We start from the raw sequence: 16,664 nt of genomic DNA, 5'->3' as shown, positions 1-16,664 counted from the left end.
AAGCAAATTGCAACTGAGATTTTAAACATTTACTTTGGTTTTATTCTAGGATGGACGGAAGAGAAGAAAAAAAGTATAGAAGCAATAAAGAATGTGATTAGAAAGATAAAAACATATGAAGTGAAAGTGGGAAGAAAGAAAATTAATATATGTTTACAATAAGTTTGGGAATTTTTATATTAACCAGTTTAATTCATTGATAATATAAGGGTTAAATATATTTTTTTTTCGTTATAGTTGAAAAATAGGAGTTAGTCTATTTTTTAAACTTTGCCATAATTTAATTTCTTAACTTTAGAAATTCCTGAATTTAGTTATTTTAAACAAATATTTTTAAGTTTATTTAACATTTCAAATGAATTTCATGATAGTATTTGAATTGTTTATATCGTTTGATATATTTCGACTTCAATATTAGATGGGAAACGCATTTGAAACATCAAATAAATTTATCAAAATTTGGTTAAAAGAATTAAATTCACGAATTTCTAAAATTGATAGACTAACTTGGGCCAAAATTTTTAAAGAGAAACTAATTTTAATTTTTACAAAATTAAAGGACAAATGTTAGACATAAACAAATATAATCCTAATATTGATGTTAGACATAAATTAAGAGTTTTGGAATTTGTTTATTACATATATATTCTAGATAAAAAAAAAAGTCATAATTTAGAAAACAAGACAATACAAGTTTTTTTGTTTTTTTTTGGGATGTAGCACACAATGAAAAAGTTATACAGAGCTTACAACCTGCAGACAAAGAAGCTCACTATTAGTAAGAAAGTTGAAGTTGATAAAAATACTACTTGGAATTAGAAAAAAAAAAAGAAAAATTTGTGAGAAATAACTTTCTTGTTCTAGTAAAACAATCTCAAGTAGAAGTTCAATAACTAACAAAATATCTTGGTACACTTCATAACGTTGGAAAAAATAAATAAATTCAACTTAAGTAATATGAAATACGAGATTAAGTTCCACACATTTTTACCAAGTAACTACCAAGAGTCAATTTTGAGTATCTACAATTTATGCTTATTAAAGTTATTAAAATTTGCATTAAGGAAGAATGTGAAATTTGATACAAATTTCTAAAAGTTATAATAAAAGAAAAATTTAGAAAAAAAAAGTTAACAAAATTTAAAATTATCTAGAGTATTCTTGAAAATAGTAGATTAAGTCTATAACTAGACACTACCACTTATTATGGAATATTATAGGATGTATAAACATAATCAATATACACGTCTTCCAAAATTGTTAATTATTCCTTCTTTCTAACTTCTTCAACAATCAACACAATTGTATATATTCTCCTCAAATTCTAAAAATGAGAAATGGACCCTGTTATGTATTAATTATTTCTTTAATATATTTGTTTTTACATTAATGACTATATTGATTGTATTTTAATTAAGCACTTAGTTCATCAATTTATAATTAAGTTTTTATGTCTAAAATGATATTTACTTTAAGTGAGTTAATTATTGCATTTTTTTCATGTTACAAATGCGTTGGTTGAATTTAATAACTATGGTAAGAAACACAATTAAAATAGTGGTGTGGTAATTATGAAATTTTAGTTCTTTATTCTAAGATATGTTTGAAATGATATTATAAATAACGCGTCTTAGAACCTTAAATAATGTAAATATTGATAACTCCAACATATAAAATTAAATTCAAGTTCAAATTCATTATTGAATTTTCGGGATTGTCTATCTAATATATCGAAATTTTATAATATATTTTAAAATATTAAAATCAACGTATTTTAAAGATAAAGTAGAAAGATAATACTGTAAACCTAACCGAAAATCTAAATTAAACAATTGTTTATATAAAAGAAAACTCATTTAGTTAAGTATCTTATAATTAAGAACTCAAGATCATCCGATAAAAAACAATCATATGACAAAAAAAAAGAGTTTACAATATAAAAATTGTAAAAAAAATAAATTATCTAGTGATAATTCCCTGACCTTCCTCGTCTACAACTATAATTAAGAAAAATGACAGATTTTATAACTATTTAAAGGGGGAAAAGAAGATCTTATAAAACTACCAAAAACTACCAAATGCAAGAGAAGTTGCGGAGAGCCATTGGAAGTTTGCCAGCTTGACAACGCGTTCGATTTCTACCACAATTCCTGCAATAATGTCTGTTCTTCATCTCACCAAAACCAGAGAACAAACGAAACACACACCTCAAAGGAAAAAGGAAAAATCTTAAATCAAAAGGGTGAGAGGGAGTGAAAGAGAAAATGGGTTCCGATACCTTCTTCTCTTCCATTCTCTGTTGTTTCCTCCTACTCACATTCGCCTCTGCTGCTCCATTCATTTCAGGTACATTCTTTTCCTTCAAAGTTTCAACCTTTTTTATTCATCTCTCAAATCTTGATCATGGCTGCTTCACTTTTTTTGTATCCACACAGATCGGGTATTTGAGTCTCAGGCGTTCACTGGTCGTGCCCTCTTACAGGCTAAGAAAGGTAACATTTTTATTACTGTTGGAAACTATGAACTAGCAATGAAATCTGAAACTATGTTGGAAGAATTTGCCTATATGTGTTTTTTTTTTTTTTCTGAGAGTTTTTCAAATAGTTACACTAACATGCCACTGAATTCAAATGTGAAAATTATGTATGATGTTTGAAGAAGCACTTGAAATCAGGTTATTTCTTAAAAATTACCCCTTTTTAGAATACAAATGGGTTATTTAAAAATTACCCCTTTCTAGAATTCAAATGGGTTATGCAAAAGACAATAAGAGATTAAGTGCATCTTTGATATCGATTTTATCTTATGCAGAATTGATTTAAATATCAAAAAGTCACGTTTAAAGAGAAGTAATTAATTGTTGTTTCTCTACCCTATGAATCGATTCAACTACAGAATCAATTTTCAAAAGCATAACCAAACAAACCTTAAGGAAATGTTCAGATTGAAATTAGAAAAAATAAATTTTTGGATAAATGAAACGGAAAATCTCATTTGATAGAAAAGTTTTATGATTTTGTTTTGAAAATAATCCACTTTTAGAAATCAACAAAACATAACAAAAATTTGTTAAATATCATTTGTAACTGGGTTCGAATTCTCAACCGTTAAACTAAAGGCACACTAATTCTTAAAACACATACTCCGTTGAATTATTTATGTTTATTCTCATTTCTGTATCATTGTGGTTTTTTTTTCTTCTAAATCTAACTTACCCTCTTCCTTCTTTTTTTTTCAATTATTCTCCCTTTGTCCTCCTCCAATAATTCTTTTAAAATATATTAATCAAAGTTAAACCACATGTTATTGCATAAAACGTTTTATTAAAGTTATGTTTGGATACATTTCCAATACTAAACGGCAAATTTACCAATAAAATTATGAAATATCACGATTTTTACTTTTTTTTTAGAAAATAAAAACATGTTTATGGCTTAGATTTTAAGGATGTCATTTATTTTACATAATGATATTTTAATCTATTTTTTTATTCACATTTAACTCACTATTCTAATTATTTTTAGATTATCACATTATTAAAAAAATAAAAAAAATAATTAAAGAATGAATTAAAATAATAAATTAAAAATGTGTCAAAATATTATTATCTATTTATTTTTTTTCATTGATATCTAAGAAATAGGAAAGTTTTAGTGGAGACATGACTCACATATGCCGTACTAATGCTTAGCCACTGACGAGAATGTCTTTATGAGAATATAAAAACTAGTGCAATGTGAACCCATTAGCCACTCAAACTTTTATGATCCTCTTTAATATGTTCCAACGTTGGATTTGAACCATGGTAAAGTGTGTTTTTTCTTTTTGAACTAATATCTTTGTTGCTTTCTACAGTACTTTAAAAAAAACTAAACAAGCAAAAAATAATAAGTGAGAAGTTGTGTGCAGCTTGTTCAGTTGATTTTGAGAACCAAAACTACACAGTGTTGACAAGCCAATGCAAGGGACCTCAATATCCAGCCAAGGTGTGTTGTGATGCTTTCAAGCAATTTGCTTGCCCTTTTGCTAATGACATCAATGATTTGACAACTAATTGTGCAGAAGTTATGTTTAGCTACATAAACATCTATGGCAAATACCCTCCTGGCCTCTTTGCCAATGAGTGCAAAGGAGGGGAGCTTGGTCTTGATTGCTCTAATGTCAAATCAGCCAATGAATCTTCAACTTCTCACACCATTAATCTTCCTCCTCCTCACTTTGCCTCACTCATCTCCATTGCTTCTTTCCTTATCTTCTTATTCAGTTCTTTCTGAAACTTGTATTAAGTCAGTGAAACTTCGACCTAACTCAACTTTAATAAACTATAGTTCAGTAAGACGAGGTTTTTTCTTAAGGTTTTATTTCTAGTCAAGAGATCTTTAATATATTTGCTTCTTTTGAGGACGACAAGAGTGAAAATCAAGGAAGCTAGCGAAATATATACATATCAAACATGAAATTAGACATTTATATTAATTTAATAATGAATGACATTATAGATCTAATGAATGATAAATTTTGTTAGAATAGGATTCATAAAAATTTTATGACATCTTAAAAATTAAATTTTAAGTCTAATTTAATTTTAAAATTTGGATTGCATGATAAGATATATATTTATTTATATTTATATGTTAGGTATAATTACTAACTTAGTCATCTAATTTTTTGGTTTGATTCAATTTTGATCATCTTATCATTGGTTGGTTCAATTTAATTCTCTAATTATTTAAAAAGGTTTAATTTTGTCATTTCTGTTAAGTTGGAGTTAATACTATGTTTGTGTAGAACATGTGTCAAGTCTTGAAATTTTTAATTTTTTCTAAAAAATTTATAAACTGTCACATGTCATGTTATCATCGTGTCCTGTATCATGTTATCGGGGTGCCACGTAATAGTTTACAGTCGTGACACGTGGTAGTAGTAATAATTGTTTTCAATTTAGTTTTCTATTTAAATTTTTAGTTCAATTTAGTACTTCTATTTTTTTAAAGCGATTCAATTTTGTCTTTTTCAATGTAAAATCAAATTAGTAAATAAGGTTAATTACAATTTATATATAATTTTGCAATAATTTTTTAAATATATATATCAAATAACTTTATCTAAATATTCAAATTATTTTATCTTTTACATTTTTACCTTTGTAATTTTTTACACTTAAAATTTGTTACACTTGTAATTTGATGTAAAGTGTACAAAATTACAAAAATAAAAATGTAAAAATTAAAATAATTTGAATATTTAGATATAATAATTTGATAATATATATTAAAAAAATTATTATAACAATTTATTTATTAATTTATTCTCGATATATTTTTTAAACGTGTTATAAATATATTTTATCTTAGTGAAATTGAGTCTCATTAATGATCTTGGAAGATGTGAAAATGATTAATGAAAGGTGGGGTTAGAATTTGAGTTGCTGATGCCATGATCATAAAAGAATTGAAATGGAAAGAAGTGGGTGGGGTTACCACTTGGAAAATTAGTGGCCTCAAATATTCATCTCACTCTCATGCACGCTTATCGTCTAACTTCACCTAAACATCGTATTAAATTTGTCGCTATGATTGAACCAAGATGCAAGAAGAATATTTAATTCGATGAAGACCGGTTCAGAAAAATAAATAAACAATTAAGCACTAATTAACAGAAAGAAAAATATAAGTACCCGTGACGGCTCCATCATCGTTACGAAAGCCAACGACAAAGTAATGAACCCATTTATGCATATATTTTTATTTTAATAGATTTTTTTTATTAATTAATATTTAATTTTTTTAAAATTAAATATGGTATATATAATGGAATGAGAATGGAACAAAAATCTCATTCTCATTGTCTATGGAGAGGGAAATAGAAAGAAAAAAAAAATCTTAAAAGTTAGAATGAGATAATCAAATTCAATGTAACTTTATTTCTTGTAGTCTCCAATGATAATTGGTTGGTGATCTAAGTGAGATCGAATAAAAATGTTAAGCTACAATTTTGGTATAAGACTAAGTTTTTTTTTCCTCCATTTTGTATTAAGTAACACAATAAATTAGCACATAATAACTATTGATATAATTAAATTTAAGTTGGATCAAGTAATTTTTAACAGATAAAATGAGCCTAAAAAATCTAAACTCTTATTTTTTCAGTTAAAAAGTCTTGCATCAGTTAGCAGAAGAAATTAATATTAGTGTATAATATTTTTTTCTTAACTTATTAAGGTACTGTTTGAGGAAAGAATGTGATAGAATCATTAAATTCATAGTGAATAATACCGGCGACGGATTCATTGTCTTTTTCCCGAAAAAAGTAATCTAATTTCTTTTGATTTTCGTGTTGAGCGATCAATTTCAATTTTTCAAAAAACAAATTATAGAAAAAAATCAGTTAAATTTTAAGTAAAATTATGTGACTTTTATAAAAAAAAAGTAACTAACTTCATTCCAGTTCGATACAGTTATCAATTCAAATACGCTTATCTTAAAATATATAAAATTTGAACGATAACAATATCTAAAACATTTATGCTAACTTTTTAATTTTTTTTTCTGATACATATATGAAAAAAAAAAACTAAATGACCAAAATTTTCGAATAATTTTAAATACATGATATAAGTAATATTGTTGGCATGGTTATAATTTAAACTCATTTTAATTTTTTTGTAATTAATTATATGATCAAATACATTTTGTTTTTATTTAATTTAAGCAATAATGAATTTCCTACAAAAAATAAAATATTTATAAATAACATTAAGTAATATCATTAATTGAATTTTTTCGTCTATAATAATAATAATAATAGTAAAATATTTGTTCATATTCATACCTTAAAACTCCTTTAAGCATCAAACTTTTTAAATGCATTACGCAGCGTAGATGTTTATTTCTTGGAAGAAAACATATAATTGAATGTGTTTTGTATAAATTTCTTAATAAGTATTTTTTTTTAAAAAAAATCTTTATAAGTTAAAATTAGTTTGCGCATAAAGTTGATAATTAAAATTGTCTCATATAATGTTTTAAATATTTTATTATATTTTATTATTTTAATAAAAAAAAAATTGTGATGACAAATTATTGATATATTTTGAATGTCAATATATTCATAATAATATCTAGCATGAGTTTATTTGAAAAAATGCATAATTAATATATAAAGTCTAATTTCTAATTCAAGTAAAATGTTACTTTTTAAAATATTAAAAAACTTGAATGAAAAATCAAATATAAAAATATGATGGAGGTTGAGATCACTAACCTTTTTCACACATTCATTTTAATTTTTATCCAACAATTTCAATTACTCACTAAATTTAACAATCCACGATTTTCATTTTACTCTAATCCCTAAACATAGAAATTGTGAATTATTTATGTTCACAATTCCTTGGTGAAATTTGTGAAACAATCAACATTAAGATCAAAAACTTAAAATTTGACAAATGGGTTTTACTCCCTCGTTCCTAGAGATAAAGTGTTTTCACCTAAATCCTAATTAAATCAAAGTTTTTCAAACAATCAATTGAATTAATGAATCTCGGTGAAAGGAAGAAAAACAAGTACATGATTGGGATTAGGGATGTCAATAAAATTCGTAAATGTAAGTATCCGTATATAAAACCCACAATGGGTAGAAAATGGATCTGTAAATGGATAATCGCGGGTAACGGGTATGAGTATTTTTAATACACGCATGTTAACTGGGCGGATACGGGTATCATAATATCCGTATTCGTGATTAAATTAAAAAAATATGATTAAAATATTAATATATTGATTTCAAATGAGTTATTTTTTTTATCAATTAGTTTTTTTTTTAAATCATTTCTTTGTAAATTGTAATTCAACACTATTTAAATGAGTTATTTGGACTTTATTTAAAATTTATGAATATTATGTATTGTATTTTATTTGAATTTACGAATAAAATATGTTGTTAATTTTTTTTTATTTTTTATTAAATACCCGCGGATACCTGTGAATATCCGTGAATATTAAAAAATTATGTGGATACCCGCATCACGGATACCACGAATATGGATACAGATACAGAACGAATATTTATCTAGCGGGTAGGGTAGGGAAAACTACTGTCCTTACCCTACCCTGCCACATTGACATCCTAATTGGGATACTACATCAACTTCTAACAATAATATGCTTACTTGCTACTTACACCAAAACTATAAGACCAAGAGTTAAGAGTGGTGTTTCTATAAATTTAGCTTTATGGAGAGGGACAACTACTTAATACTTACACAAAAACACTAAAAGAAAAATGTTAAAAGATTAAGGGTGTAGTGTAATGTTTCCATAAATTTAGCATGTGTTGTAACTAGAGTTGGATATGTGGTTAAACTAGCCTAGTTAAACTCGAATCCACATTACAAAAGTTCGCTTTATGACTCACATCTTAAACGGATTACAATTTTAACATCTCACACCAGTCCCACAAAATGCACAAGTTATATGAATTTACATGTAATACACTTCAAACACACTTTAAGTATTTCTTAAACTAAAATAAATATGTTAAACTTAAATACAAAGTGAATTAAGCATTAAATTGCATAATAAAAAACAAGACAACAACATCAAATTTATTTCATCAATTATGTTTGATCACATCCTTAATGTCATAGGTTCTTCCAACTTTTTTCTCTTTAAAACTTTGTCAATGCATCTACAATACCACATGCAAATAATTAATTTTATCACCACAGTTAAATAAATAACAAGATTTTAATGTATTAGCACAACCTAATATGTTCGACTGTACAAGGTTTCTTCTACAAAGAATGCTCGTAAATCATAGACTCCGCAAGTAAAATTTGTTTAGTCCATGTCAAGATTGTAGTCTTTGAGCTTTTATCTAAAGGAAAAATTTATTTTGACACTCTTCTACATTCATTATTTGACACATTATTTTTCATTTCCCCCTTATAAAAAGCATGGCAAATGAGTGTGTCATCTTATATTACCCTTATATAAATGGTGACTTTAGTTGTAATTGTCAAGTAGTTAATACATTTTTATATAATATCTTAATCCAAATTTTACGATGACAAATTTGTCTATGCAACTCTAATGTTTCTCACTTATTTTTACCTTCGAGAACTATCCTATTAATAGATAAATAAGATCAATACAATTATAATGTGGAAATTTCAAAACTAGAAGAAAACCATGACCGTTGACAACCAAAGAATAAGGCGCCTTCTCCCTGCACCTCCAAGGCTTCTTCAGTACCCCTCAAATTTACCATTATACCCTTAATTAATTTGTAGGTGAAAGTGGGTGAAAACGGTGGAAGAGCAGTAAATGAAATTTACTACGTCAACTTGTCTCTGCACCCCCAAATTATTTCATACCTTCATTTTGTCTGTTTCTTCTCGTTTGTTCTTTGTTTCTTCTCCATTCTCACTGTGGTCCATTGCCTTCATTTTAATTTTCTCTGCTTCATTCTCTCGTGGTGGTTCCTGGTCCGAGGTTTAATTTTCTCTGCTTCATTCTCTCGTGGTGGTCCCTGGTCCGAGGTTTGTGTGTTCACTTTCATTAATTTTATTTTTGAAAGCTCTCTTCTTTATTCTCTCGTTGTCACTGTCCTCCATTCTCTTCTGTACTTGAAGGTGTTCCCTGTGAGTTCCCTGTGCTTGAAGGTCCTCCATTCTCTCCTCTTATCTTCTCTGCAGGTTAGCCTCTTCGAATTTGATTTGAATGGTTGGAATGTTAATATTAGTTTTGCATTTTTTTCCTTTTTATTCTGTGAAACGAATTTCGTGATACGTTTCAAGAAAAAGCGAAATGAATTTCAAAATCCGTTTGAAAAAAAGAACATGAAACTTTATGAAACGGATTTTGGAATCTGTTTCATATTTTTCTGAAACGGATCACGTATTCCATCCCTGGAATTTTTTTTTAAAATTTGTGAAACAGAATTCATAATTCGTTTCAGAAAAGTATGAAACGGATTTCAAAATTCGTTTCATATGTTTCCATGTCTTTGTTTTATGAAACAGATTTTGGAATCCGTTTCATACTTTTCTAAAACGGATTACGAATTCCGTTTCAAAAATTTTAAAAAAAAATTCCAGAAACGGAATACGTGATCCGTTTCAGAAAAGTATGAAACGTATTCCAAAATCCGTTTCATAAAGTTTCATGTTTTTTTTTTCAAACGGATTTTGGGATTTGTTTCATACTTTTCTGAAACGGATCACGTATTCCATTTCTGGAATTTTTAAATGCAGTTTTTGAATTTTTTAAATGAAGGGTTCTTGACGATTTATTAACCCTAATCTTTTGTTTTCTTTTTGAAATAGAATAATGTTGTTTATGTGCGTGTTGATTGTGGATTTAGTGTGTTGGTATTGAATGTGGATTTAGTGTGTTGGTGAGTGAGTGCAATGGTGTGCGTGAGTTTGTGAGTGAGTATATATTGTGTGCTTGAGTGAGGTGAATTTTTGAATGTGAATCATGTAATCAGTTTTGAATATCACCACCATGCAATCAGTTTTCAATGTGAGTTTTTGAATGTGAATTGACCGAAACAGTTTTGAAATTGATTAAACGTTGGCAAAATTTCTGTCTCACTTCGTGTTTGTCTGAGAACTTTGGATCTGTACGAGAACTTTACTTTGCATATGTAATGTGTGTTGTGTAATAGGTGAGACACTCGATTAAGGTGTCGTGTTGCATTCTTTTCTTTGATACTTGTTACATTGTTTTTTAATATTTTTATCTGTTATTATGTGGTTGCCCTAGATGGAGTTGTTTGACGTATTAAAATATTTTATTTTTTTATTATAACATAGAGCAAGAATATTACTCTAGTAGAAGTTATACTCTATTATTTGATTCTTAATCCATAACATTTGTGAAGAACAACCTACAGCTGATTAAGAGTGCATTTAAAATTTAAATACTAATTATTTTTCGGTTAAAAATTCTCCAAAAAGTATTTGAAACCAATCCATTAATATAAACAGTATCTAACCACATCAAAATTGAGTGAAGAAATAAGTCCAAACTTATTTAACGTAATCTGTAGCATATAAACGCAAAATACATTTCAGAAATAACAACAAAAATTTACAAAACGAAGTTCAAATTTCGTTTCTGAAAGTGTAGAAATGAATTACGTAATTCGTTTCATATAAAAAAAAGCAATAAATACGGAACGACTTTCAGAATCCGTTTATAAAAAACATGAAACGGATTCTGTAATCCGTTTCACATAAACAATGCAAGAAATGGCTTTTGTAATTCGTTTCTAAAAAACATGAAACGGCTTCTGTATTTCGTTTCATAATACACAAAAATTTTAGGAGCCCCTTTTGGCATAGATGGAATGATTATATATATATATATATATATATATATATATATATAGAGAGAGAGAGAGAGAGAGAGAGAGAGAGGTTCATAAATCACCGTGAACACGAAAAAACATTACAAATTTGAGAAAACTTAACTGGAGGAAGACGTGTGTGGATTAACTACAGGGAAGGGTGGCTCTCAGTGTCGTCACGGACTCCTCTTGGGTTGGTGCTTGCTGCTGCTCGATGATCTTCTCCATAAATGAACAAATGAAGGCAAAGAAGGAGGCAAAGAAGGAGAGAGGAGGAAGCGGAAAAAAGAGAACCTTTTAAATGTGTTTTTTAGGTCAAAGAATCAAATAATCTTTGGGGGTGCAGAGGTGTGCCCAGATTCGCTGGCTGTGCAGGGGTGCAGTGCAGGTAATAATTTTTTTACTGCTTTTTCTCTTTCTTAATTTAACTTTCAACTTGGGCAAAATTGGAAATAAAAAAAGTTTTGGGGGTACAGGAGAAATGCTTTGGGGTGCAAGGAGAAGCCCCTAAGAATAATACTATATGAAAACTTTTACAACACATAAACAATTTTCTCACTCTTCAAAGCAAAAATTTAATTCAGACTTCACAACATTATACTATAAGAATATACAAGTCAAACACAAGTTTAAAGTATTTCTGATGGTAGTGTCCAATAATGATGACTCAAGTGTTTGGAAGACCTAAAACAAACTTAAGATTGAAGCTTTTATTTAAAATTTATTTTTTGAGTTTTTTTATGCAAAAATATTTATTAATAATAAAAACATAAAGGGAAAAAAAGTAATAATAAAAACAAGTTAAAAATAAATTTAGATAAAAAATACTAAAAAATAACCTAAATAAATAATAAGAGTTAAATAAAAACCAAATTTAATATAAAAATATATAGTATTAAGACTTATCAAAACACAACAAGCTTAAAAATTTATTTATTTTTTTAAGCAAAATAGCACAATATAAAAATATATAGTATTAAGACTTATCAACTTATCTTACTTTTATTTCCTAAACGAATAACAAATTGAGTAAAAGTAAGTCGGATTAACCATTTTACTATCCTAATTTTCTTAAAAAATTAATTTAAATATGATCATGTTGGATCTTTAAACATACGAAGATCAAAATTATGTTATTTAAGGATTTTTAAACATACGAAGATCAAAATTATGTTATGTGAGGATCTTTAAACATACAAATATCAAAATTATGTTATTTGAAAAGTATTGAATTATTCAAAAGTCATGATTCATATCAATTCTACTTTCACATTTAATTATGTTTAATGGAATGTAAGATAAATTAAATACAATTTCAAAAGACTATAATATCATCTTTCCAGCAGCATATCTTGATGAACAATTTTGGGAAGCCAAATAATACGGTCAAAATTTATATATTTAATTACTCTCATACAATAATAAAAATGAATATAATTTAGTATAATTGGAACTATAAAAGAAAAAAACATTTATATTTAAAGGATTGTCGTTCGCTCTTTCATATTTTCTAACTAATCAATAATTGAATTAAAACTAAAATTTTCAACTATTTCTTTTTCAAGATAAATAATGACAAAAAATTCACCTTATCGAAGATTTACATAATTCAAACATGGTTAATAAATTCTTCAAATATTGATGGTTATGAGCATCAAGAACAATTTTAAAGTTGTATTTCATACAAACCCCAAGTTTAAATAAGTTCTTCTAATTTTATTTCTTTTATTCATTCAATATTTCCATATTTGAAAATATTTTTCTGGATCATGTTTCAATGAATTAATATGAAACTTCTCATTTGTTATTATTCTAAACTTAATTAATGACTCCTCTAATTGAACAATTGAATAATTAGGATTATGTTTTGTTTGAGAATATTTGAAGAAGTTGAACTTGTCTTCTCATCTTCACTAATAACTTCCTTTTTATCACTTCTAAAAATAAATCTATTCTTTTATTCTTAATCAATTTTTTTTTAAAAGAAAAAGTTTAAGACTATAAAATAACTCATCATATTCTAATAAAAAAATTAAGAAACGTAATCACAAAAAAAAAATGATAATCAAGTCACAATTAAAAATTGATTATAAAAAAAATAAATGGTACATGACTTTTCCTTCTATATTAATAAAAAAATGAACATATAGAAGGCTTATGAGATAAAAAAATGTTAATTACTAAACTAATATTGTATTATCAAATAAGACAAGAGAGGTGTATTTTTTTTTCAAGAACGAAAGAAAAATAGTAAAAATTGAGAAGAAATAATGAGTTTGTGTTTAATTTTATTTTTATTTTTTAAAACAAAAATTAAACATGTGACAATAAAAAATGAAAAAAAAAATTAACATATGCCTAATTTATATATTACATTTAATTTTCAATGTATATTATATTTAGTTTAAACATTTTCAAAAAATTTAGGGGGGCATGGCCACCCCGGTCCTTCAAAGATCGGCCGATGCATTTTTCTTTTGTTTTGTTTCAAGCTTCTCTTACATCAAAATTAATTTTGCTCATAACATTATGATTTTAGCTATAACATTCCAAAATTTACTTCACAAGGTAGATTGAGAAAATAAAGATTCATTGTTACACTATTAATAATATGTTTAAACATTTGATTATTGAATGTTAAAATGACAAATAAATATTTAAATTATACGAGAGATATCAAAATAATGATTGATATTGATTGCTAATTTAACTTTTCATAGGTGAAATTGGCACTAAGAAACTCTAAAAGAAATGCCACTTTAAACTTTTTTAAAATAAAAAATTATTACTTCAAAACTTCTATCAAACTTATATCACTCAAATCAATCATACTTTTACACTTGATGTTTATCCTTCTCCTAAAAGGATAAAAAAATATACGACTATACCTTTTTTTTCTTTTCAAATGTCAACTTCAATTTTCCAAACCTAAAAGAATATCACATCAATAATCCAATGGAGCTTACTAGCTTATGGACAAGAAGTCATTGAGCCATCCACACCATTATCATGTTACTAGATTCTCGTGGCCATTAGTTTGCATGAAGATTAAATTGGCAGTTGAAGGACTTTTGTCGAACAGTTCTCATTCTTTGAACTAGTCCAAACCCTAATTAACCAACATGTTCTTAAGAATCTTTAAGGATGTTTCAAACCTACCATGACAATTTGGTGCATGATCCCAACCTTTGTGCAAAACCATTAATCACACATCATTCTTTCATGGACTAGGAAGCAATATCCCATTCCCTTCCAACACTCATTTCATTTGGAGAATTGCTTTATGCTAATGGACAAAAATAGCACCTAAAGCATCCATGACTAAAGGAGATTAATGTAAACAGAAAAAAAGTGTGGAAGGGCTTTAGGAAATTTCCTCACCAAAAAGGGGAAAATTTTCAAATCATGGTATAACATTTCAATCTCATGAAAAGTTGATGACGAGTTTTTTTGGAAATATCAATTTTCTTGCGGGCTTTCTTTACGCATCATGTCTTTTGGGGGGAACAAACCATAGTGCATTGGATGATTAAGATCAAGCTGTAATCAAAATAGTTGGCGTATCCAATAAAAACAAATCCTATCTATATATTAAAGGTTGTGCAATTCCGATTTTGTTCAACACGATGTGTTAGGGAATAGTTATCTACTACTAATAATTGTACCAGCTTGTTTAACTTCATCCAAGTTTGTGAGAATTATTCTATCTTAATTAGGATTAGACTCTTCCCTACCCTTTATCCTCACGATACAAAACTACAAAAGTTAAGTAGTGATCATGTTGAATAGGTTGAATAGGTGAGTGTTGATTATAATTAATAGCAGATTTTGATTAATAATTTTAAAGTAGTATTTAATATTTATGTAAAGTCATTGGAGTGTATTTCTATACATTATTAGATAGTATGACCGAATTATTTTTGTACGCGAAATTGAAAATGGTCTCTATCCAAAATTTTGATAAAATTCGGTCTTCAAAATTTAAAAATGAATAAATATAGTACTCCTAATCAAATTAAGTTAAATTTTTTTATCTATCAAAAGGTGTTTCAAGCTGATGTTTGAGTTATTTATATTGTTTGACAGGTTCCAACTCAAATGTCAATCTAAAATGTCATTTAACATTACATGTACGAAGATTTCGTATCCAAGTTAAAGAATTGCAAATATATTTAACTTTATTTTCTCTTATAAGTTTTGTATCACTTTGATATGAATAAATAATATGAAACAAGTATGTACTCCTTAATTACTAATAACATTGTTTTCTATTTATAATTTTGAAGGAAGAAACATTGTAAGCAATGAATCCAATGTAAGAGTCAGAAGGTTGAAGCTCTCCTATTTCTATCAAGACCCTTCACTATTGGAATATCCAGACTTTTCAATTGGGTATGGGATGAAGAGGGGATGTACATATTCGTTTTGTCCACGTTTCCATATCTGTCATAATACCCACCATCGTCATATCATTGTTTCTGTTTAAATTATTAAATACTCATAATCTATATAATCTATTCAGTAACATTATATATATATATATATATATATATATGTGTGTGTGTGTGTGTGTGTATATAATTCCTATTTTTTATTCTTCTAATTGTTTGACTTGACATGAAATTCACTTGCATCTCCAAGATATTTTTTCGTATTATCACAACCTTTATGCAATTATGTTCAAATAATATATGTCAATTAAATAACTTTTTGTCTCACATTTGAATATTTCTACTTTTTTAATACTTTAATTTATTGCATATTTTCTTTTTACATGAAAATGTTTAACACTTTGAATTAAAGTATTCAATAACATAAACCTTTCATTTACGAGATAATATAAAAAATTATATTATTTACTATGTTATTATTAATTTTTATTTCATTTGAAGAACTATTTCGTTTCGTTAAAACAATGTTCGTTATCTCTCAACTATTGAATAGGTTGATATTTTAAAAGTTTTTTTAGATATCTAATGTATTTTTCATCTTATCATATCCCTAATTATACATTTATTTTTCTTTGTGGGATTCATTCAATGGTCTCTCAAACGGTTTCTAACACACACATTTGTTTATTTGGTTTAATATTTTTATTTCTTGTTTATTTTTATCATGAAGTATACTATTTTAATATTTTTTATATAATTATTTTTATTTTCTAACTCATTATCATACATGTAATTTTATTACTAATAAATAAATTTTATTTATTATAATATAATAATTTAATGTAATTATCATAAATCATTTTTATTACTATCCAACATATATTGAAGTTCGAAAGATTTGTATTAAAATTATATTAT

At 26.7% G+C, this 16,664-nt stretch overlaps 1 protein-coding gene across 1 annotated transcript; it reads left to right on the top strand.

Annotated features, from left to right (window-relative positions):
• Positions 1-2,048: 2,048 nt before the first annotated feature.
• On the top strand, positions 2,049-4,359 carry LOC114169155 (GPI-anchored protein LLG2). The gene is made up of 3 exons (XM_028054193.1): positions 2,049-2,346; positions 2,436-2,492; positions 3,910-4,359. Exons 1-3 carry the CDS (start codon positions 2,265-2,267, stop codon positions 4,272-4,274), a joined length of 504 nt encoding a protein of 167 aa, XP_027909994.1. The 5' UTR covers positions 2,049-2,264; the 3' UTR covers positions 4,275-4,359.
• Positions 4,360-16,664: the final 12,305 nt, after the last annotated feature.

The sequence above is a fragment of the Vigna unguiculata genome, chromosome 11 (genome assembly GCF_004118075.2).
Source record: "Vigna unguiculata cultivar IT97K-499-35 chromosome 11, ASM411807v1, whole genome shotgun sequence".
Taxonomy (NCBI): domain Eukaryota; kingdom Viridiplantae; phylum Streptophyta; class Magnoliopsida; order Fabales; family Fabaceae; genus Vigna; species Vigna unguiculata.
This window is presented reverse-complemented; position numbering and strand designations above follow the sequence as displayed.